The sequence below is a fragment of the Bombyx mandarina genome, chromosome 12, assembly GCF_030267445.1.
Source record: "Bombyx mandarina strain Sakado chromosome 12, ASM3026744v2".
In the NCBI taxonomy this organism is placed as follows: Eukaryota; Metazoa; Arthropoda; class Insecta; order Lepidoptera; family Bombycidae; genus Bombyx; species Bombyx mandarina.
Window position 1 is genome coordinate 12,698,911 of NC_143219.1, and position 25,538 is coordinate 12,724,448.

Here is a 25,538-nt window from a genome sequence, read left to right on the forward strand (position 1 = left end):
CTTTATCGTATCCAAAAACTCCAGAGGCGGTTAGCGTTACACTGATTTAATAATTGATTAAAGAAGAAACTAAAATTTCCTTTCCAAATTCTATTCCGAAATTTTTTAATTTCTTAAGAGACTTTTCATTTACGGATGTGTATGTTGTATTTTTTTTTAAAACCGTGAACCCTCACTAGTCTTTGTTTCCGTTGCGCTTATTTCCATCTCACGTGGTGGTGCTTTGATACATCTAAGTATTTAAATACATTTCATTAAAAGTCAACTTGATTAACCTAGCTAGCTCGGTGTTTCGGAAGCAGATTAAGTTCCCGCCTCGAGCTTACGACCTCATCAAAGAGCTTAACCTAATTGTAACTGAAGGTAAAACATTTGCAGTCTGTATATATATCAGAAATAATAATAATATTCTGTTTGTTGATGTTTTTAGATTAGACGGAACGACCAGTTTACGACCTTTCTGGTGGTAAGCGAATCCCAAATTCTACAGACAATAACATAACAGTGTTTCATCGACAGGTAGAATCAAGAAATTCCATAACAAAAATAAAACCTAACACCTCCACTCCACCTACCATGTAGCTCGCGTTCAACACGTTGCGCTTGTGTAGAGTTTGTGAGCGCGCGGCGTGACGTCGCACTGCATGCGCATCATGAAAAGTCTGCCCATCTCTCTCTCGCGTGGTCTAGCTTATAAGTGTGAAGGGGACAGTTAATGTTTTGCTTTCGTTAATGTTTATAAATATAGCGTGGTCTTATTTTAGTATTGTCTAATTATTATTGCATAAGTTGAAAAAAAATGTTATGCAATAGCTTTACCGCGACAGTCCCGAGTGTTTTTTTTTTATGATTGCTTAAGCCGGTTACCGAAGCCCATGGAATTTTTTATTGCCTTTGTAGACGGAAATATTACTTAATGGTTACTAGTCACCGCTGCTCATGGAGATTAGTAATGTCCCGGTTTTATCCCGGTTTTTTCCCGGTTAGGTTACCCCTCCGCATCGTCCCATAAGGAACCTCGTTCCAAAAAAACACAACGCAAATACCTCAGAACTCAGTAGGCAGGGTCTTGGCTCTGCTCCTGGCATTGCAGACGTCCATGACCGACGGTAACCACTTACCATCAGGTGGTATTCTCGTCTGCCTACAAGGGCAACAAAATAATAATAAACAAAAAGACTGAAACATGATGCGCAGGTTTTTAATTTGATTTTTCACACGTTTTTTTTTGCCCGTTTTGTATCTTGATTTGTATGTAAGAAAAACTTTTAACGTCATTGTCTACGACTTCAAGAAGCCCGATTAAATTGAAAATTTGCAAATGCACCAAGGATTGATAACAATAAAACAATTATTTCATTTCGTTCTAATCTCCTGATCGGTGTCGACAGCATAGAAATTAATAATTTGTCATTACGGTTTGCTATATGAGCGTAATTTTTTAGTTACAAAAAATAATTTTTAGACTTCCTTATAGATTATCCTTAATATAGATGGGTGGCCCATAAGTCCTTTGATATGAAAAAAAATTTATTAAAATAAAACTAATTACATTATGAATTAAATTTTTATTTACATAAAAAGCTTAGAAAACGGGAATTATTTTTTGAAAATAACATCTCCTAAATGTAATCCGTTGCGATCACGGCACTCTTGCAAACGACGTCTAAAATTGTCGATGACTGCGCGGAACGTCACTGCTGAAATGCTTGTCATTTCTCTGCGGACGTTTTCTTTTAGGGCCTCAATTGACCGCGGGTTTGTGTCGTATACTTTAGCCTTAAGGTAGCCCCACAAAAAAAAATCCATCGGGGTCAGATCTGGACTACGTGGAGGCCAGGAAATGTCTCCTCTCTTAGAGATAACTTTGCCAGGAAAAAGTTGACGGATAACGGGCATAGCAGTGTTAGAGGTGTGAGAAGTGGCCCCATCCTGTTGAAACCACGTCCTGGCATTAAAGCCTGAAAAGTTTTGCAATTCTGGTATGAAAAACTCTTCGATCATAGCCACATATCGCTCCGACGTAACAGTAACTGCGCGCCCTCTGCCATCCTCAAAGAAGTAAGGCCCTAGGATACCATGGGCTGACATAGCGGCCCAAACAGTCACTTTCGGACTATGTAAGGGCTTCTGATGCTTAAGTTTTGGATTGATGGGGCTCCAATAACGGCAATTTTGTTTACTAACATGCCCGTTAAGATGGAAATGAGCCTCGTCAGAGAACATTATGTTATTGAAGGAAGTAAACCGATTCAACATTTCATTCGCATAATTTTGTCTTTGAATACCGTCAGTTTCCTTTAATTCTTGAACCAACTGAATTTTGTAAGGGTGCATATGTAAATCTTTCTTCAAAATCCGTTGTAACGATGTCCTGGATACGTTTAATGCTCTGGCGCGCTTACGAGTTGACTGTGTCGGATTTTCGCGAATAGACTGTGTCACTGTGTCTATGTTTTGTTCCGTACGTGACGTCCTTGGGCGACCCAACCGCGGTTTATCTAACGTCGAACCGGTCTCCTCGAACTTAGCAACCCAGTTCTTAATCGTTTGAAGAGTTGGAGTGTCGTCAAAGTTGTGTAAACCTTTGTGTTCTCGAAATTTACGCCGCGCAACGGTTGCCGAATTGTCGTTTTTATAAAACTCGCGCACACAAAACGCACGGTCCGCTCCGGTAAAACGCTCCATCGCGACTAAATTCCCAGAAACCGAAGTTACTCCCCCCGCTTCCCCTGCACCGCTCACGCGCGCCCTGTTCGTTTTATTCAAATTTTACTTTTCAAAGGACTTATGGGCCACCCTGTATAAGATTTTACTTAAGCAACACTACTAAGGACAGTAGTAACACGCCCAGACTAGGGTTATCAACACATCCATTTATTCAGCTTATTTAGCCAGCTTATTTAAAATATAGAATATATATTTACAATATACACCTAAATAAATCTAACTAAGACTCTTTAACCCCTAGCTTAAATTTTAAATGAACAAGAGAAATAAACAACGCTACAATCCCTCGTAAAACTTTACCGAAATTGTAACAATTATAATAATTATGTGAATCACTAAGTCCTCTTAGATTTCATATTAATTTACAGCCCAGAATAGACTTGAGGCCATTATCTTACGCTACATAAACCCGCCTTCTGACTCACGTGTAATTCCCAGCGCCTGTAATGTAGCAAGCCCGTAGCTTAATACGTACGAGTATGTATAGACTAACTAACTTGAACTAACTAGAACTGCATGGAATTATAATGAAAGAAAGAGGACAATTTTTCTGCTCGGAATATTTTTATTACTTCATTTGAACATTAGATACTTTTCACCTTAACTTAATGGCTTCGTTTCAATTTTATAAAATTTTAGTTTTAACACAAATAAAGAAGACCAACTAGTGAAAATCGCATTAAGCTTGCCAGAACAAAATAATGGTAGAGGCCGCCCGCCATCTACCTGGTGGTAAGACATCGAAAGAGACCTTAAGAAAGCCCAATTGCCAAAACCGACAACCCAGGACAGATCATCCTGGCGCCGTAGAGTGAGGAGACCCGACCCCAGATAACGGGAACAGGGACGGATAGTAGTATTAGTAGTAGTAGTAGTAGTAGTAGTAGTAGTTTTAACACAAATAAGCTACACGAAAAAAAAACGAATGAAACATATTATCATAAATTTAAAGATCGAATTGAATCGCTCGAAAATGAAAAATGAATATAAACGACCAAAACAAAACTCAATGCAAAAGAGATCTAAAATGCATTTTCGCTCGACCAAAGCCTCGCCGAACTATGCTTCGATCTCTAAAAAGGACTTACATTATAGAATCGCTTTCTGAAACACCGGACCCGAGTGTTAGATTTGTAAAATATGATTCAAAGGCTAATTTGTTTTCGTGCTACGAAATGGCTAGGTTAGATTGAAAACGAAGAAGTATTGTTCATAACACGTGAGTTTAATATTCGCGAATAAAATGTGTTCAGTATTCATTCTCGAAACTTCGCTGTCTTGAAACATGCATACGTATTGTTCTTATATAGACAAGCGAGTAACATCACAACCTTCTTGATTTTAATCAGTTTTTTTTTATCCTACCTAAGCTGATAGCCTTGAGAAGCTATATCAGCGTAACCTTAACTAGTTGGTGAGCTCACGGGGCTCAAACCTGACGACGTTGCTAACACGAACCCTAGCAAGAGCTGTACTTCGCAGAATCTACCACCGGATCGGAAACGCGACCCACTGACAAGATCCGGCAAGATACTCAGTGGGCTGTGTCTGAGGGATGTTTTAATCAGAGTCTATGGACATCACACCGCGAATTTCGCTACCCAACCAAACTGGCATGGTTCACTTTGCATTTCATACAAAACGAACAAAATAAATAAGAAAAAGACAAAACTATTAATCAAATACCTAGCTATTTTTTTTTATCGAATTTATGTGCACTCTTAATCACCAAGATAAATTCAACTAATAATTTAATTGGATTACACGCACCCAAGATTAATAAGCAAATAATTAAGCTAAATAATAAGGCAGGAGGAGCTCGCTCGTGTAGCAATTACGCGACAAAGGGTTTCGCGTTGTCACGTGCAATGACTATGTAACCTCCTTCTCATTACAGCTCGATGTAACGGGGAACAGCGACAAATGAGTGTTTGGCCGGAATTATTATTAATGCAGACAGTTTTTGCGGTATGAGCTCTGACTTTAATATTTAGGACTGTACGATGAAAGCGCTTGCTTTGAATTCTTATTGAAGTGAAACTTGAGTCGACTATTATCAAAGCCGGCAATGTGACTTTTGGACAATTATTGGTAAATCAGAAAAATGAATTATTGACTTTGTATTCCATTGGCAGTCACAAAACTCTTCTGAACGACATCTTAGATAAAGAACAGGTTAAGTATTAACCTTTATTTAATGCAGGTTTTGAACCGTATTCTTTGAAGGAGACGATTATATTCAAATCAATCTGTATTGACATATCAATAACATTTTTTTTGTCAAAATGCACAGATTGCCACCTTTGATAATAGACGACTCACTTCTTTAGGATCGTTATGATTTCAAACTCGATGAAACGAAAAAATAAGTCCATAGAGAGACAAACACATAAATGTATAGGATTCAGCCGGCGAGAGAATGAGATAGAAGACATTTGACGTTCTCGGTCTCCTCTTTGTGCGACTCTTCGTAGCATCCCCACTAATCGTCTACTAAACATTGTTCATATGTATGCTCTTGTGTAGTGGATAGTCAGTATATCTATATCTTATTTATAAGTTTGACTTCTACCGTGTGTGACTTGCACAAACACACACTTTTATTTTATTTTATTAGGCTGCACGATGCCTTCGTGGTTTTTAAATATGTTTCTTTCGAACCATTTTTAATTTCATAGCTCTCTCTCCTAGATGGACCTGTAGAAGAACAAAAACATAAGTTGAAATGCATATTATGTATTCTATAATACTTATTCTGTCACATACCAACACTTATCCTCGCAGATAATTTTCTTGACACTATTTACACCTTTGGGGTTAACGATAAAGGGAAGATCTTCCCTTCCCAAGATCCCAAGCAGGAGACATTGCTCAGTAGAATAACGGTCCGGATGTTATTGTTTGGAACCTGTGTATATGGAAACTTATCTTGAAAATGTCGTTAGCGAGATTCAGGCGTCGGTTAAATATCTTGTGTTCTATGATAGCTATCTGCTACATACCTCACACATTATTCTCAAGCGAGTTAGTCACGTTTTGACTTCAAATGCTTTACAATTATCCACAGTAGTAAACTCGTCACGGTATACCTTACTTTTGGATAAGTACTAATTAAAGAATATTATTCCATATCCAACTATCTGTATCACCATGTATTAACTTCATCACAGCTATGCATTTCTTGAATCTTTCACTTCATCAACGAGAGTTAACTGGAAGAAAATTCCTGCATGGCATTAAGTTCGCCTTTGTACAATATTTTGTGCAATAAGAATTTTCATTCATTCATTCATCTGTAGTACTAATTTATTAAATCTTATTAAATCCGCGTGCCCTTTTCGCAAACGCTCCAATAAAGTTCAAAAACCATACCCTAAATCCCTTCGTCGTGTACAGAAGTTTAAAATCATGAATGAAAGATGAGTTACTTTTTAGCAATCTCTGTCTTAAATTATGCGCTTAACGATGAGCGACAAAGAACAACTTTCATACGGAAGGGAGCTTTCGGAGCCGCTAAGAACATGAATAATGGAATACAGTAAACAGCGTGTTTTTACTGGAGACAGCTGTGTGTAGGGCAAGGGTTTTGTACTAAATGCCCTTGTTTCTTAAGCATTCCAATTCTGAGGGTAGAGTAAAACCAAAGCTCAAAGCTGTATAGTTACAGCTATTTTGCATACGCTTTGTTATTGTGGTATAGGCGAGTTAGCGTTCTCACGGTCCACCTGCTGGACTGGTGGTGGGACCTCTTAGGAGTCCGCACGAGTAAGCACCACCACTCTGCCTATTTCACCCGTGAAATGCATTTCGGTTTGAAGGGCGGGTAGCCGTTGCAAGTGTAATGAGAACTTAGAACTCATATTTCAAGGTGGGTGACGGCATTTACGTTGTAAATGTCTATGGGCTCCGGTAACCATTTAACACCTGGTGGGCCATGAGCTCGTTCACCCATTCATGCAATAAAATAAATAAAAACCTGATATTAAATCCTGCCACCCACTTTGAGACAAAAAAACAAAATGGTATTTGCCTCAAGGTCTTAACAAACGATTCACGACGTAATACTATCATGAGCTATTAATTGTAGGAACTCACTTTGTGAGAACGCCGTCGACTTTTCCCAACGTGATAAAAACTCGCATCGCCCTCCCTTAGCTCTAAAGACAAGGCGACGCTAACTCGGTTTTTGATTATCTAGTCTGTTTAAAACTAAACAGTGTCTGAATTCAACACGATGCTTCTGTTTTTATATATTATACTTTATTGCACACCAAATCACAATTTACATTCAAAAACAGTCCAAAAGCATATGCGTTTGTACAATAGGCGGTCTTATGGCTAAAAGCAATCTCTTCCAGAGAACCGTTTAATTTACAGAAATTTTGGAAAATATAAAAATACAGCAGGTATGTTGCGGTGACAATACATTATTATAGAAAATATATACATACAATAAATATATCCATATACCGTTTACATATAATATGAAATAATTATTTGATTTATAATATATACGAATGTATATACTTACATACTAATATACTTACATACACATAAATCAATCAACAGTATGGAAATGATAAATGATAATGATACAAACAAACAGCATTAAGCAGATATGTAATGTTCCTTCACCATTCTTTTAAAGCAGTTTAAAGTTGAAGCACTTCTCACTGCATCCGGCAGAGCATTCCATAATCGAACCGCCTGGATGGTGAATGAATTATCAAAGAATGATGATGAGTGAGTCGGCATTTTCAGTCTCAGGCTATCCCATCCTTCTTCTTCTTTATGAGTGCAAGAAAAATAAAAAAATAATCAGATTATAGTTTGCACATTCTAGTCACGAAAGTTCCATCAGCCGAGCGTTCTTGGGGTGAGCTGTGCGTCTGGTTGCAATGTTGACCGCGGTAATTCCTTATCCTGCTCGGGTTCTGACCTCAGGGGCATCGGACGCTTGGGTAAGAGTGCAGGAGAGTCGTTTAGTGGGTAGGACCATAGTATCATCCTTGGGACGGCAGTCCCTTCCCAACATCAGTGGGCCATCCCATCCCACATATCCCGCGCACGACCTCGCAGGAGGTTAGGCTCCCGGCCCAGAAGAAAAGCACCGTCTTCAAAAGTAATTAATAACACATTAGTCCTCCATCAGACAAACTACAAGTTATTCTAAACATCGGAATTTGTAACAATTAAAATAATAATTTAAAAAATATATTATTATACATATTATAATTAAACGAAAGTTAAGAATAATTTTATAATATCATTAGCTGTACCCGTCCGCTTCGCTGGACATTTAAAATTAACATTATTATTTCTCACCCCCACGAAGATTTTCATCATTAACGCCCCCGCAACTGGTGTAGGGAGTCCAACACTCATATAAATATCTTTTCTACATGGGTACCAAGTTTCAACTCAATCGGTTGCATGGTTCAGTAGTTATAACGAAACATCCGTAAAAACCACTGTAGATTTATATATTATTATAAGTATTAGTATAGATATAGTTAAACAAAATCGTTAAGTGCTTTGGTTAATTCGGCTCCGATTCAAAAGACTTATTTCTAAAATAACCCTATGTCATATTATTATCTTCAATAATGTCAGTTATGATACACCAAAATTTAAATTTGCTATTTATTACCGCTATTTATTTATTTATTTATTAAAAGAGATTGTGTCGCTCGTTTTCACAAATAAAAATTTCATATTCTTTGTTCTCCTCTATTTTATGGCCAACGTAAAACATTTTATGGGCTGAAGAGCTACGTATCAACAAATTACCGAATTTATTATTTTTTTATTTCTGCTTGATTCAAATAGTTTGGAGCTGGAACGATACTGCGTTAAATTTGAAATAAAATATGTTGCTTATACCTAAGACTTCCGTTACTGCAATGAGCTATTACACAAATAAGTTTTTATATCTGACTTGTTGACCCAACAGACTTCGTAGCGCCTCAATCGAAAAATAAAGGCCTAAAATTTTATATAAAAATAAACTTAAAACAAACAAAAGGAATCCGTCCGACGGGGAACACATCAAAAGAAAAACAAAATTGTTATTTTTATTTAATTCCGAGAATTTTTATATTGGTGTACATACTTTTTAAACCTTCTCTGGACTTCCACAAATCATTCAAGACCAAAATTAACCAAATCGGTCCAGTCGTTCTCGACTTTTAGCGAGACTAACGAACAGCAATTCATTTTTATATATATAGATAGATAGATTATTAAGCTTATAAGCACCTATAACGCTTCTACTGAAATCAGTTTTTTTTTTTTTTTATTGCTTAGATGGGTGGACGAGCTCACAGCCCACCTGGTGTTAAGTGGTTACTGGAGCCCATAGACATCCACAACGTAAATGCGCCACCCATCTTGAGATACAAGTTCTAAGGTCTCAAGTATAGTTACAACGGCTGCCCCACCCTTCAAACCGAAACGCATTACTGCTTCACGGCAGAAATAGGCAGGGTGGTGGTACCCACCCGCGCGGACTCACAAGAGGTCCTACCACCAGTAATTACGCAAATTATAATTTTGCGGGTTTCATTTTTATTACACGATGTTATTCCTTCACCGTGGAAGTCAATCGTGAACATTTGTTGAGTACGTATTTCATTAGAAAAATTGGTACCCGCCTGCGGGATTCGAACACCGGTGCATCGCTTCAACACGAATGCACCGGACGTCTTATCCGTTAGGCCACGACGACTACTAAGTCTACTACTGTGGTAATATAACTTGAACAAATAAACAAATAATTATATAAAAAGTCTATAGCTTCGTAATATCTGTTTACAGTGTTACAGTGGTAGGAATACCATTTCAATGTTCGCATTTATTATTATGTCTTCTAACAAATTATTTGTGACTGTTTTTTTTTCGGAGATATCTGAATACATCAACTGCATTCACACCTAAAATCGCCCAGGAAGCGTTTTACCTCTTACTATATAAAGGCTATGTTATCATAAATTACTGGCTTTAAGAAAAAGATACAAATAAAACACAGGGCTGAATAACATTTACTCTGTTTCAATAACAGCCGGCACCTTTATTTAGTATCTATACCAATGTAGGTATGTTTTTACATAATACATAGAATTTGGCTCGTGGCGAATAAAATAAAAACGATTCACTGGATTGTCGCTTTATTGTTCTAATACTAAATTTTCTGTATTATTATAACTAAAAATATTTTGGCAGCTCTTTTACACATCGCTCAGTCAATCATCTTCGTCATCGTCAATCGTCTTCGCCATCGTCAATCGTCTTAGCCATCCCCAATAGTCTTCTTGCTTTTTTCTTTTATTTTGCTTCTCTCTCTCTTACCGTTTTGTCTAGCTCGAACGTTAGCGTTCCGTTCCGCACAGTATTTTTTTATTGTCCTTGTAGGTAGACGAGCATACGGCTCACCTGATGGTGAGCTGCTACCGTCGCCCATGGACTTCAGCAATGCCAGGGGCAGAGCGAAGCCACTGCCTACCGTTAAATATTCTCCACAAGCCTCGTTTGAAGAAGTACATGTCATTGCGCTCGGAAAACATCATTCAAACCAAACAACAGTACCCATAAATACCATTCTTACTAATCCTACGTGTATTGAATTAAAATAACATTTTACTGAATGGTTACTAAAGGTACTGGATCTACGATCTACTTCCGACCATTTTCTATCGGTTGTAGGGTTAATTGCACGCTTTGTAGGTACCGTAATCCGAGTTATTATAATTCTAGCACGAAGCAATCATGCGTTTTGGATTGAAAGGCGGTGTAGCCGCTATAAAATACAATTCATATTACATATAAAAAATAAACAAATAGAGGCATTGAATTTTCCCGGAGTAAAAGGGTTACTATGTCACTTTATGGTACGAATAACAATCGGAAAGAATATGGTCATCCAGCCTCAAATAATCCTTATGGATTACCAATACTGTTCAAACCAGTGACTGAAATACATAGTTATATACGTTTAAATAAATACATAATATAAAGATAATAAGCACCTAGACAAAGAGCATACAACCTGTTCTTCACATGAATGTTTGCCCGACGTGGGAATCGGACCACCGACCCTAACGCTGGGGAATCCATTTACGGATACCCGGTCTGTAGGGTAGACACAACCATTCTCAACGCTTTGTGACTGTTGATCGGGATTACAACAGGCTTCAAAGAAAAAAAAAATTAATAGATTTCACTAGTTCTATACCTTGCCACTTCTGATTAAAAAACAGTGATTACATCATTTAAAGTATCATTAAAATTTAGAAAAGAATTTAAATTTAAGTTTAGAACAGAAAAATCCGGAATGTTTCTCATTAATAATTTAAGACGTCTGAGTTGTAGATAAATTATATATTTTCTAGTTAAGTTATTTAATAAAGTGTGCTTGCTCTCTTACTTTGAGCTTTTCTTTCGTTTAGTGTATTTGGCGAAGGAGGTCAAGCAAACCTGGTTTTAAGGGTAAAATATTCAAAGACGATGTTATTATTTAAACCGTGTGAACCGCTCGTAAAATTATTCTTGATTTATATAGCTATTTTTTGTTGAAAGATAAGGCAGAGTTCATAATTGTTTGCTACCTATGGGTCTGTTTGTGCCTTTTTTTTCGTACCTAAGCTGATGGCCTTGAGATGCTATGTCAGCATAACCGGGCGAGTAGGTGAGCTCACGGGACTCAAGTCGGAAGTGTTGCTAACACTGGCCCAAGCAAGAGCAGTGTTTCGCAGAGTTTACCACCGTATCGAAAATGCGACCCACTGAGAAGATCCGGCGAGAAACTCAGCGGGCTGTTTGTGCCAAAAATATAGTCCTCCATTGCATTTTGTTCACCTTTCTCGGTAGCAGCTCTTGTAACGCGAAATTCAACACGGAGAAAATATTAACCAACGAAAACGTCATAGCTTCTAGTATGTTCCACCGCACTCGTGTTATTGCGAACATAATTTACAAGGCGCCCAATATGTTTGACAGTTGCGGGTATGGACGACGTTTGGGTGGAGCTACGCGCTCCGCGGTTCGTTGTACATCACCACAGCGCTACGCTCAACTGCGAGCATAATGTCGACTCCGACTCCCTTTATAAGGTAATGATTCCAATAAACTTCATAGTAAAAATGTATTGCTTAATGAAAAAAATTGGTTGTCTGTAAAGTCGGTTTACGAGCGATAGTTTTAAGTGATAACGTCATAAAAAAAATGCAAACTTTTATGAATCAAATTGAGTTAATATTACTGAATTATCATTATTTTGTATAGTAGAAAGGAGAAAATTGAAAATTCTATTTTTTTCGATAAATTAACGCTTGGGCCGATCGTGCCTCTCTATCGCTTGTCCCGCGCTCTCACTTGGACGCTCACGCTTAGACGGAACGTGACACTTTTTCGTGCGTACAGCCGGTGTTCATTAATTTCTAAGACATCATCACGTCAAAATGTTTCGAAATTTCAACGTCACAAGAGTTTTATGTTCTAGTGTTTTTTTTTTTTATTGCTTAGGTGGGTGGACGAACTCACAGCCCACCTGGTGTTAAGTGGTTACTGGAGCCCATATACATCCACAAAGTAAATGCGCCACCTTGAGATATAAGTTCTAAGGTCTCACGTATAGTTACAACGGCTGCCCCACCCTTCAAACCGAAACGCATTATTGCTTCACGGCAGAAATAGTCAGGGTGGTGGTACCCACCCGCGCGGACTCACAAGAGGTCCTGAGGTCCTACCACCAGTCTATCTATCTGTTCAGCCCACAGACGTCCACTGCTGGACATAGGCCTCCCCCAATCCTCACCACAAAGATCGGGCCTGCGCTTTAAAAACGGATGGAAGGTGACAAAAAAGTCCACAGAAACATCACAACAGACGCAGCACAATTGCAGAGGTCTCTCTCATTTTAATTATACAGATATACATTTACGCATTCATTGTCACACCGATGTGTAGCACAGCTCAACTAATTACTCAGATATATTTTCATTTTAATACATTGCAACGAAGATTGTTGTGTCGCGAATTCAAACTAGAACACGTTACTTTGTAACGCAGATAAATTAAAGACGGTCTTACTAAACTTTGACCTAGGAATACGGTATGAATGCACAGCATTGTTTCGTATCGTACCTTAGTTGTGCAAAGCTAAATAAACATTCTATCTTTTAGAGAAGCTTGCTTACAGACCGATCATAATCTCTGCCGTGAAGCAGTAATGCGTTTCGTTTTGAAAGTGGGGTAGGCGTTGTTTTGTAAAAACAGAGACTGTAGAACTAATGCTTCAAGGTGGGTGGCACGGCATTTACATTATTGATTTCGATGAGGTCCGGTAATCACTTAACACCAGATGGACTGTGAGCTCATCAAACTAGCTAAGCAAAAAAAAAAAAACAGGCTTATGATACGTAGAATCGTAATAGCCTAATTAACGAAGGCAGTGCCTTGCGAGTTCTCTTGTAACAGCCTGATTCCTCCTAATTCCTAAGTTCTCTTGTCTATTTTTGCCATGAAGCAGTCGTGCCTTTTTAAGGTTTGGAACAGCCGGTATTTAATTCAATTGAGACCTCTAATCTCCTGTGGCTAGCTGCATTTACGTTATTAACTCCTTGAGCGACAACCGTAACTAGGCCGAGAGCTCGTCCGTCGTCTAGTGCACTGCAAATATTTTCTACATAATGTCGTATATAGCTAAAGGTATTTTGCAGTTTATGTTTTGCTCAACAAGAATTATTCCAGTGCAAAACAAATTAAGGTGTTTTGGGGATTAACGACGGAAGGGAAAGATCTTCCACCGAGCGGGTGATATTTGCTCGGTAGACCGACTGTCCCCGAATGTTTTTGTTCGGAACTTGTATATATGCGCTTTATCTTGAAAATGTCGTAAGCGAGATTCAGGCATGTGTCAATTATCTTGCGTTGTATGATGGCTACCCGACACAGTGTATAAAGCAAAAACTGATTTAATATACCACCTAGTCGATAACAATTATCAATTTTTTTTAGTTCTAAGCGTTTATAAAATTCGATAATAACTCAAGATATATAATTTTCAGAGCTATTATGTATACGCATTAACTTAGGATACATTTCCTATCATTTGAATTAGACCGAAATCTCCAGGAGGGAGAGACCTTAGAGCGGACAAAAAAGTTTTACAATGATTTCAATGACAACATCTTCTTCAGATTTCAAGAGTTTTATATATAACTGAATAATGTCACGTAACGATTTAGTTCTTATGACATTAATTATAAAATAAGAATGATTAATAATTACATCGACGGTGATGATCATTATAACTTGGAAGGATTACCGGCTACCGCCACAATAACAATAAGTCCTGATGATTTTAGTAACTCAGAGAAAATATTTTCCCCAATAAAACATTCGAATACATTTTTTATTTTGGTCGGTAGCTGAATTTTCTCACAAAAGTGAATATACGTATGTATAACAAAAAACTTATTATGTTAGTACACTAAATAAGCTCTTTTATTTAGAAAGTCGCATACCAAATCTAATTCGAACAGAAAGAATTAAAATATGCCATTTTACTAACTTGAATGGAGAATTTTATTATGCTAAGCCTATACGGTTCGGTTCATAAACACTACCATTAGTAGTGATTAAACTATATTAATTAGCAACTGAATCCGAGCCTTGCTTTCTCAAATTGCTTTTGTACTACGACGCACGCAATTCCGTGTACCTTTAACCTTTCAAGAAAACTGTTCTTATCTTATCAGCCATCGAACAAGTCTCATGGGTTTCAATTCAGTCTATTTATAGTGATAGTGAAGGTTTCTTTTGTGCTCTTCAGGGCTGTTACACAGGTTCTGCCTTGGAACGACAACGGGTTGCGTTTTAGAGAAACAGAGTTTTAGATCTTATATATCATCTTATATACCTGGCTGAGCAATGGAATTACTTTGGTATTGTTTACAACAATTAACTCGACTTCAGCAATTAAAAATACTCTTTCGTAAATTGAATTGCTTAAGTTAGCTCTTAACGATTAGACTAAATTAGAAAGACGATTAGATTTAATTAGATTAGAAAAAACGATTAGACTCAATTAGAAAGACGATTAGATTTAATTAGATTAGAAAAAACGATTAGACTAAATTAGAAAGACGATTAGATTTAATTAGATTAGAAAAAACGATTAGACTCAATTAGAAAGACGATTAGATTTAATTAGATTAGAAAAAACGATTAGACTCAATTAGAAAGACGATTAGATTTAATTAGATTAGAAAAAAACAATTAGACTAAATAAATAAATAAATAAAAATACTACTATAATTAATTATCCAATTCTAAAACGCTTTGTACCTTATTTTTACGAGACTCCTGTTAAAGTTATACTAAGGTCTATGAGTTATTCTAGCTAAGATTAACACGAAACAGAAGTTTAGGGAAATGTTTGGCACGTAAAAGTCAATCGAAAGAGAAGATAAACAAACTTTAAATTATATTATGGTCTCAATGTAATTCATGGAACCGCCAAAGTCGCTGCTTAACTTAAAGTTACATCTCGAAATGAATTTCCCGAAAATCTGCCACCAACTTGAAGTAAAGAGAACGTGTCTAAAATAAAGAATGTATCAAAGTTAGAGCTGACTACTTAACAGCTGCCTGACAAAGAGTTACATATGAAAGCTCTAGACACAACTATTCATTTTTATTTCCCATTTAGAGAGAGCTTCATACGGTCCAACTGATGGTGAGTGGTTAGCATCGCTCATGGACATCAGCAATGCCAGAAGCAGAGCCAAGCTGCCTACCGTTAAGAACTCTCAGCAGACCTCGTTTGAAGCATGATAAATAAACATACAGAAACATATGCTTTGGAGTTTCAAAACGCCGACATGAAATACATTTCAGTGTTTTTGTTAGACTTAACAAATTACCCAAACGATTTCAGACAAAAACATTGTGTGGTAAGAAATTTCACCAGTAAATCTATTTTAAGCATCGTCTGGACGCAGGTCTTTATCGTCGATTTACCACAAGCTTTAGACGTACAAGCGACCAATTACCATGTCGCCACCTATCTTGAGGGATGGCGATCATAGTCTCATTTATGATGCATCACAGCAGTCCCGCCCTTTGGACCCGGAAGGTACACCTGCATCCTCACAGAAATAGCTACAGTGCTATCTACCCGCGCTAGCTCATAATACGTTCTATCACCAATAAAAAGCTTATCTAAACGGATTCATAACCTTTCTTTATTACTTAGACGGGTAAACGAACTGACGGCCTACCTGGTTTTAAATGGTTAACGAAGCCCAAAGACATCTCAAAGTGAATCATGTCACCCACCTTATTAAGGCCTTTATCTCAATTGCTTAATCATTATTCATATTACAACTTCTGCCAGGTTAACTTTTATCATAGTCGGTTATTATTGGCCGAGCAGTCGTGGTCATATGGAACCCTTGTGTATTAAAGCTTTGACAACTGTTCTCCAGAATTACTAACTACTACTACTACTACTACTAGTAACTGAGGCTAGGCGCACGCACTCAGTAACTTTAACACGATGTTGTTCTTTCATCGTGGAAGTCATTCGTGAACATGTGGATAGTAGATATTTTATTAGAAAAGTTGATATCTGCTTTTTTTATTATTGCCCCTAGGCTGGTGAACGAGCTCACAGCCCACCTGGTGTTAAGTGGTAAATGGAGCCCATAGACTTCTACAACGTAAATTCCGTCACCCACCTTGCGATACGAGTTCTAAGGTCTCAAGTATAGTTACAACGGCTGCCTCGCTTTTCAAACCGAAACTAAACGGCAAAACGGCAGAAATAGGCAGGGTGGTGGTACCTACTCGTGGGGACTCATAAGAGGTCCTACCACCAGTAATTGAACAGTACGCTCGATACAAGTACACAAGGGGTACTATTGTTTGGGCCACGACGACTTTCCATTGCTATTATATTATTATAAATTAAATTTAAAATGAAAAGAATAATATGAATTTGATAAATACCTGAGTGAACAACATAAAGATTACCATAAATTAATAAAACAAAACTCCTAAAAACACCTAATAGTTTTCATAGAACCTTTTTCGAACCACATTGGATTTCGTCCGATATCCGATTTACACAAATACTGTTGAATATTCATTACGTTTCGTTGGCCGTTCCTGAACTATATTTATTGATGAAATACTCTATATTCTGTTATTGGTATTATTGTGTAAGTTTTCGCTACCAATTAGAATCGAGCTGTATGTGTCGCACGAAACGTATGCGCTTGCAATTGGTTAAGAATATTGTTCCCTGACCCCACTATCTGAGTCGTCTATTATCAAAGGTGGCAATCTGTGCATTTGAACAAAAAAATGTTATTGATATGTTAATACAGATTGATTTGAATATAATCGTCTCCTTCAAAGAATACGGTTCAAAACCTACATTAAATAAAGGTTAATACTTAACCTGTTATTTATCTAAGATGTCGTTCAGAAGAGTTTTGTGACTGCCAATGGAATACAAAGTCAATAATTCGTTTTTCTGATTTACCGATAATTGTCCAAAAGTCACATTGCCGGCTTTGATAATAGTCGACTCATCTTATAAAACTGTACGATTACTGAATCGGAATACACACGCCAACTTGTTTTTTTCAAAAATAAACATCTTTTCATTTCACTGAAATCTCAAGTCCAGAAATATTAATAACAATTTCAAGTGAGGCAAATCTATTGCAGCGGGTAATTAGCGATTAGTAAATTTAATTTATATCCTTTTATTTATTATCCTTTTATAATTTAACTAGCGACCCGCCCTCGCTTGGCTTCGGAAACATTAAATTTTATTATTGAATAGCCGAGTCCCGCGATGTTTCCCGTGGTTATTGTCGTACCGCGGGTGACGTCGCTGAGCAAAGCTAGTCTAAAAAAAGTAGCCTAAGTTACTCCTTATATCATCAGCAACCTGTAAGTGAAAGTCTCGTCAAAATCGGTCCAGCCGTTCCAGAGATTAGCCGGAACAAACAGACAGACAAAAATTGTAAAAAATGTCATATTGGTGTATGTACCGTATATACCTATTCATATGCATGTAGTAAAAAGCGGTTATTTCAATATTACAAACAGACACTCCAATTTTATTTAGATGTAAGTAATAAGTGTTCCTTTTACTTGCATAATAATATTATAGTAGTGGTATCATTACATGCCGCATCGCGCATAATTTTTGAACCAGATTTGGTTTCTACCGATCAACGTTCAATATTCTAGTACAAAATCCCGGCTACAATTCGCTGTGCCTTTAATTAATTTACGAAATGAAACACGCTACATTACTTATTTATTTATTTAACCAACAAACAAAGCTATAAGTCTTCATTAGATAAATTCGATTTTGGGACCGTATTCGAATCTGATTACACTTTATTAAAACTATTCATCAAGGTTAAATTAAAAACTGTTTTTTCTTTTACGAACAAAAAATCTTAATGACGTAATCCTAAACACGAGTAAACCTGTCGAACGTTCGAAAACAACCTCATAAAGTCAAAATATTCGAAAACATTTCTTCAGCATACAGCCTTCTGTTACCTTTGTTAAGGTACAGACATAAAATTGAATAGATGTTCAACTCAGGGTAATTCCTTTTTTTTTGCTTTTAATAGGTAGTATTTTTCAAGAACGGCCAAAGGATAATGAAGTTTGTTCGCGGTCGGGATCCGCCCTACGAGCTCTACAACATCACTGGGGCTGATTTAAACGTAAGTAAACATTTGAAACGTAAGTAAACATTTTTACATATAAAATCAACATTCACTGCAATTTGGTAAAGTAAAAGTTTTTAGGAGGAAGTAGACGAGCTATGAAACTTTAGGAGGAAGTTGGAGAGCTATTATTGTTTCATTAGTGGTCGAGCGTATAGTGAGCTTTCACGGAAAAGCTCACTGTTTTCCTATTTCCGACAGCCGTTTTGGAATACAATTAAGAATGACCTTAATTATACCTAGTCAGGTCATAAATTCTGTCACATGTTTAATGTAAAATAATTGAAACAAGTTTATTCATTATGTAACCATTCATATACCAAAATGAACTTAACAAAACATAGATTCTTATGACAGTAAAGTTTATTCAAAATGACCTCCGTGATTTTGAATACAGGCCTTCAATCTGCGCGGCCAGTCGTCTATCGCAGCACGAACGAGGTCCATGTCAATATCGGCGGCTGCCTTAATCAAGGATGTCTTGAGTGACTTCCAAATTGGGATGAGGCTTTAAGCACGCCTTTTCCTCCAAGTGTTGCCATATCTTGTAATCTAACGGATTCAAATCTGGACTGGAGGAGGGCCAGTTTTCGTGCCGGATGAAGTCGATTTCACGCGCCGCCAGCCAGTCTTGTGTGCTCTTCGCTCTATGAGCTGGCGCCGAATCTTGTTGGAATACTCAGTCCCTGTTATTGAACATGGTATGAGAAACAGGTTCCACAAGGTTCGTCAGGACTGTATTTTGATACACAACTGCATTCGTTTTTACACCTTTCTCACAAAAATGTACCTCTGTTAAGCCCCAATAAGAAACTCCCAACCATACCGTGAGCGAGGATGGAAAATGACTTCGTTGGACACGCGGAATACGGTTGCTCGCTTCTTCACTACTGTGTGCGTACACCTTATCATTTTGTTTGTTGTAGCTCTCTTCTACGGTAAAAATTTTTTCATCCAAAAAAAGAATTTCCCGATATTTTTTTCCCGCGTACCGCTTCAACAAAGCGCGGCATCTCTTCAGTCTCAGGTCCATTAGACGAGCATTCAAACGATGTCCTGTTTTTCTTCGATATGCCCGAAGCCCTAAGTCTTCATTTAACACCCTTTTCACCGTGGTTCTGCTTAACCCCATCTGAAGGGCCAACAGTTTCTGCTTACGTTTAGGATTTCTTTGAATTCGCGCCTTCACAGCTTTTATCACTGCTGGAGTCCTAACAGACCGAGGGCGACCACTTCTTGACCTGTCATCTACACTAGAGTCTTCATTGTATCGTTTGATGGTACGATAAATGAATCTTTTAGTTATATTCAAATTTTTCAGTATGTTAAAAATTTGAATTGGCGCGTAACCGCAACGATGCAACGCAATAACTACAACACGGTCTTCTTTAAGCGACCACTCCTTATTTAAAAATGAGTAAAATTCTAAAAGTACCTATACATTTTTATTTTCATGAACAATTCGAAATTTGAATTCAATAAACTTTTATTTGTGGCCAGCATTCTAAAAGAAAAGTTTTTACTGTGTGACAATACTTATGACCTGACTAGTTATATAAAGGCCAAGTTGTAATGCCTTCACTGATGACTTAACACATGTATCTTGAATTTCGTCTAAGCGTCTACAGCAAGAAAATTAAAATCAACTAAACATCGAAATATCGTTTGTTTTTTAAATATTTATTTTGAAAATTTAAAATCAATAGCGCGAAACGAAACACGTAAAGAAATTTACTAATTCATTAAAATGAAGTTGATTTATCAAAACATCGGACGGGTCGTGACGTCTCGTGGATTTCCAAGAAAGTTCAGGCCCTAATCAGATTATTTAAAGACCGCACCAAAATTAACTTTATGACAACTTAATTACTTTTTCGTTGAGCGAACGCCAGAGAGTATTGTGTAAAATGAGAGAAACTTTTTAAGTTATTTTTTTTTTTGGGGAAAGTTATAACCGGGGGGCAAGTGAGCCTGTACCGAGTTTTATTAACCGGATATTTAATGCTTTTACGTTGCTTTAAGTTTCGTAACCTTTTATGAGCCTTTTTTTAAATCTAAATATAACTAAGTTAATGTTTCTTTGGTATTTTTAAATGAAAAATCAAAATGAAACGTAACAGAACAGTTCTTCTCAGTCGGACACTCTTGTCAGAGTGGTCGTGGTTGCGTTGACGCTGTATGTGCAGTAGGACCTGTTAGGTCGCCCATGCTCCGGACAACCGCCCTCCAGGCAATGTGCTTCCAGGTCTGGCGGTTCGAAGCGTTACGAGTACATTCGACCAACAGAACAGTAACGTAAAAGAAAAGCCCGCTGATTTTATTTTACATTTTCTTCTTACAACTTTGATTCATATTGAACAGCTAATAGAACAAAGTTAAATTGCCTTTATGACATATTTTATTTTGCTTTAGTGGGTGAACGAGTTCACAGCCGGTGGTAAAATAAGTTACCGAAACCCATAGATTAAAAATACGCTCTATCAAAAGTGATAGCATATCTAGTTTTCGGTGACCGTAACTACGACTGGTCTAATTCCCTATTTGGGTGAATAGTTTTAAATTATTATTTTGTAAATGCATTCTGACATTCTACAATATGCCTAAATACTTTGCTAGCAGGTAATCAAGAACAGTTGCGAACACAGTGCTCTCTTTATATTAACTAATTGTAGACAGCAGATTGGAACGGTCACCGTCGGGCGAGCCGTATGCCCGTTGGCCTTTTTTTAATACCCATTACTAAGACCCATTACTAAGAAACCCATTACTGGTTCACGGCTGAAATAGGCAAGGTGGTGAGACCTACCCGTGCGGATTCACAAGAGGTCCTACTACGATCAAAACAAGGCGTACATCGGGCAATAAAAAAACTAAACGGAGTGCGTCTTACTTATTGGGCCATCAGAGCATAAGAATTTCACGAAGAAATTCCTTTTGTTATAAAAAAATACCTGTAATCTTTCAAAAGGATTCCGTCGTTGTGGGATTGTAAAAGAATTTTTCTTTTACGTAACAAACTAATGTCGAAAATGTGATTTTTATTAGGCCCGCAACCCCTAAAACATGATAAATAGAGATGTATGGCCCGGGAATCGGAGCGACAATATATATAGATAGGGAAGCTTCGAACCACCATCGCCTTTTTGTCGCCATATTTTTATATCGGAGTGCCAAAATACGTCTTCAATTTTTTTTATGTTATGATAGAACGTAATTCAAAGAGACGAAAATATAATATTTAAAGGGCTAATTTGGTGAATTTTTCATCGAAAGAAAAAATAGCGGTCTAGAAGTTTCTACATATCTATTGACGTATTCTGATGAACCTCGTATTGTCTTATTTCTGCCGCTAAGCATACATAACTGCCATACACAATCAGGTCATCGACCTCATCGATATTATTGATATCCGGTTCCAATCCGAAGCAATTAAAAAAACTACAAGTAGCTGTCGATAAACAGGGTAAACGTACTAGAAGTGAAAGAGAAACTAGAACAATATCACTATAATATTAATATCTTCCTGTGAATGTCGTAAAAGGTGACCAATAATACAATAGTAATATACTGCGAGTGCTAACTGGCATTTATTAGGAACTAGCGACTCGCTCTCGCTTCGCTTCGGAAACTATAATTTATTATTAATTTCTCCACTATTTAATGGATGTTATTATACATATAAACCTTCCTCTTTAATCATTCTATCTACTAAAAAAACCGCATCAAAATCCGTTGCGTAGTTTTAAAGATTTAAGCATACATAGGGATATAGGGACAGAGAAAACGACTTTGTTTTATACTATGTAGTGATGAGTATTATAAAACCATAGTGGGAGGTAGGTACAGTACAAATATCCTGCCTATTTCTGCCTCCAGAACAGTCAAATGTTCCGGTTTCAAGAGTGCAACAGGGCTTACATTATAAAATATGTACAATTAAGACTTCAACCACAATTCTCAAAGTCAGTGACGGCATTAATTTACATTTAACATGAGCTGTGAGTTGATTTAACCATCGAAGCAAAAAAACTATCTATGCCTAGTGTAGCATAAATATTTGTCGTTTTCACTGCTGCTATGCCACATGATCGTTTGATTCATTTTTACCATACCTTCTATCAATATTCACATCATAGCATGAGAGGACCTTACTAGAAGAGCACATTTAAACATTTTTACTTTATCGATACTTTGTTTACAGCTTTTGCAATTGTCTCCGACTTCGTTAACGCTGGACATGCTAGATTTTACTGCATCGGGCACGTACGCCTGTGAAATAGCATTGGAAACACCGTTGTATTCAAAAGTGTCAAAACTACACGATCTCACTGTTATCGGTAAGTCTATTTCGTATTCGGTCCATTAGAACCAAAATTAAAAAACATGCCATGTTTTTTTCTTAAAAATAAGTATCTTATTACAGTTCTTCTGTAACATGACTATAATCTTGGAATAAGCTTTTCATTGGCACTGAGAGATTTTCTTTTTTTATCATGACCGACGTAATACATCCGAATCCTGCAACGTATATATCCTAATTTTCCTAAAATTTCCGGGTCACGTGGCTCTCGGGCTTTAAATAATCCACTTTAGCCGCTCTCTCGTTAGCTTTATTGTGACTCCATTGGCTCTCGTTTCCTTTTACGTTGGCACTTTTTATGTCACTACATGCAGGAATGGCCGGTTTTATAATGGGTCTACTTTCAGAATCCACTACGTTTTATCCTGATGGAACGTGTTCTTTTTAAGTAGAGAAAATTAAATGACCTGGTCTTTAAATTGAACTACAGATTTTATTTTTTTTAACTAAAAATGAACAGTAATAAATTTCATAGGATCTTCTAGTGCTGCTAAGACTTAGACTTCATGTCTTCTAAGGAAAAAAATTGTATACCAGGATACAAATTTTATACGTGAACAACTATCTTTTGTTAAGACTTCACTTTTGAAGTCCAGTTAGAAGGACCTCAAATTAAGTGTTATTTACTTTATGTTTTAATAGTTTTGGTTTTCAGTAGCCACTTTGTAATCGGTGGGTCTTCGGTTTGTCCACCCATAAATGAAATAAAAGAAAATAAATATATTAATAACTAGCTTTTCGGTACCAATGTTTTGCTAGATCTACTTGTGTGTGATTGTTTTCGGCGCAGTAAAATTAGTTTATCCGATTAGTTTGGTGGGGAGTAAACAGATTGAGATAAATCAATCGATCCCCAACTCGAGAAGGATGAGAAATCCGCCCAGAAGAATTTTCCTAAGTCCCCAATGTGGAAATAAATTCATACGGAACTCTTGAAAGCGTGAACTGTTCATTGGGTTCACTAGGTCTTGATTTGGCTTCCGTTCGCAATTAATTTTGGTTCTGTATCACCCGCTATCGACAATTTCGTTGCGTTCGAAAAATGTTTTAGCTGTAAGGATTTCTTGGCTCTCATTTGTAATCGATATGTACATGCCTGCGGTGTTGCTTCGCTTTGTTATTGGATATGTCCAAACGTAAAAGCGGATTTACTTGTTGAATCTCGTGCAAATCCTACTGCAAAAACGATACTCCACTCTTTTCTTTTGTGATATACCATTTCATAGATAATTTCATAGCACACACATTTTTAAGAAATAATCTAAATCTATCGTACCGTTCATTAAAAAGGTAGAACATACCTATTGCTCTTATTAGTTTGAGTGGTGGATGATTATAGTAGATGTTGGTCTTAGAATAGATTTATTCGATGCAAAGACTGGCTATTTCAATCTAATATATTCCTAGATATCTACTACCTGTTCTACAATTCTGATATTACATAATTGATGATCAAAGATCTACAAAGCGAATTAATAAGATTGAAAATGTATAAGCCAAAAAAAATTATATTTCCGTATTAATAAGTTAAAATAATTATTATTATTAATGTCTGTAACACGCAAAAGACCGAAGAAAATACTATTATAAACGATTTACGACCAAATCGTTTTTCCAGTTATTTTACTTTTGCTGTATTATTTTAGTAGACCGTCATGAATTGAAGTCCTAAATTGAAACGACTTTCAGGGTTTAATTTCGGTTGACAGTCATAGTCAAAATATAGCTAATAAAAGTTAGACTAAAGCTCTAAAACTGCTACAAATAAAATACAGATTTAAAAATACGGAGAAACTACTAGAAGGTTTAGCTAGGTAACTTTGTTCGTATCTGTAGTTAAATCTTTATGGTTCTCAAAAATGAACGACAGACTTAAAATCCAATTAATACCGCACGTGTAATTTTCGTTAAATTTTCATTCGTTTGTGAATGTTTGTCACAACATTTCCACGTTTTATCCGTCGGCCTCTGGGTTAATTAACGCAAATGAACGTCCAAATATTGTTTCAGTGCGTCAGAAAAACCGTCCAAAGATAAAAATAAAGCATAAAAAGCTATCGTCCAGCGAACACTTGGAGGCGACGTGTCAGAGCGCTCCTGCCCACCCCGCGCCACACCTCACCTGGTTTATAAATAATATGAAGGTACGTAAACTGAATCTATACTAATCTATACATATAAAAATGAATTGCTGTTCATTAGTCTCGCTAAAACTCGAGAACGGCTGGACCGATTTGGCTAGTTTTGGTCTTGAATTATTTTTGGAAATCCAGAGAAGGTTTAAAAGGTCGATAAATATGAAAATGCTCGGAATTAAATAAAAATAACAATTTTGTTTTCCGTTTGTTGTGTCCCCCGTCGGACGGATTCCTTTTGTTTGTTTTAAGTTTATTTTATACAAAAGCTTAGGTTTTTTATTTATCGATTGAGGCACTACGAAGTCTGCTGGGTCAGCTAGTACTAATATATAAATCTACAGTGGTTTTTACGGATGTTCCGTTAAAACTACCGAACCATGCATCCGATTGACTTGAAACTTGGCATCCATGTAGAAAATACATGTACTTAATGGATAGGCTAATATTTATATGAGTTTTGGACTCCCTACACCAGCTGCGGGGGCGTTAATGATGAGAATCTTTGTGGGGGTGAGAAATAATAATGTTAATTTTAAATGCCCAGCGAAG

At 36.9% G+C, this 25,538-nt stretch overlaps 1 protein-coding gene across 2 annotated transcripts in view; it reads left to right on the forward strand.

Annotated features, from left to right (window-relative positions):
- Positions 1–25,538, forward strand: part of LOC114246134 (uncharacterized) — a 94,890-nt gene that overhangs the window by 63,747 nt on the left and 5,605 nt on the right. For both annotated transcript variants that reach the window (XM_028178544.2, XM_089731817.1), the window contains exons 3-6: positions 11,725–11,837; positions 18,393–18,488; positions 22,693–22,828; positions 24,862–24,995. In XM_028178544.2, coding sequence (XP_028034345.2) covers positions 11,725–11,837; positions 18,393–18,488; positions 22,693–22,828; positions 24,862–24,995 — 479 coding nt within the window. The remainder of the gene's footprint in view (positions 1–11,724; positions 11,838–18,392; positions 18,489–22,692; positions 22,829–24,861; positions 24,996–25,538) is intronic.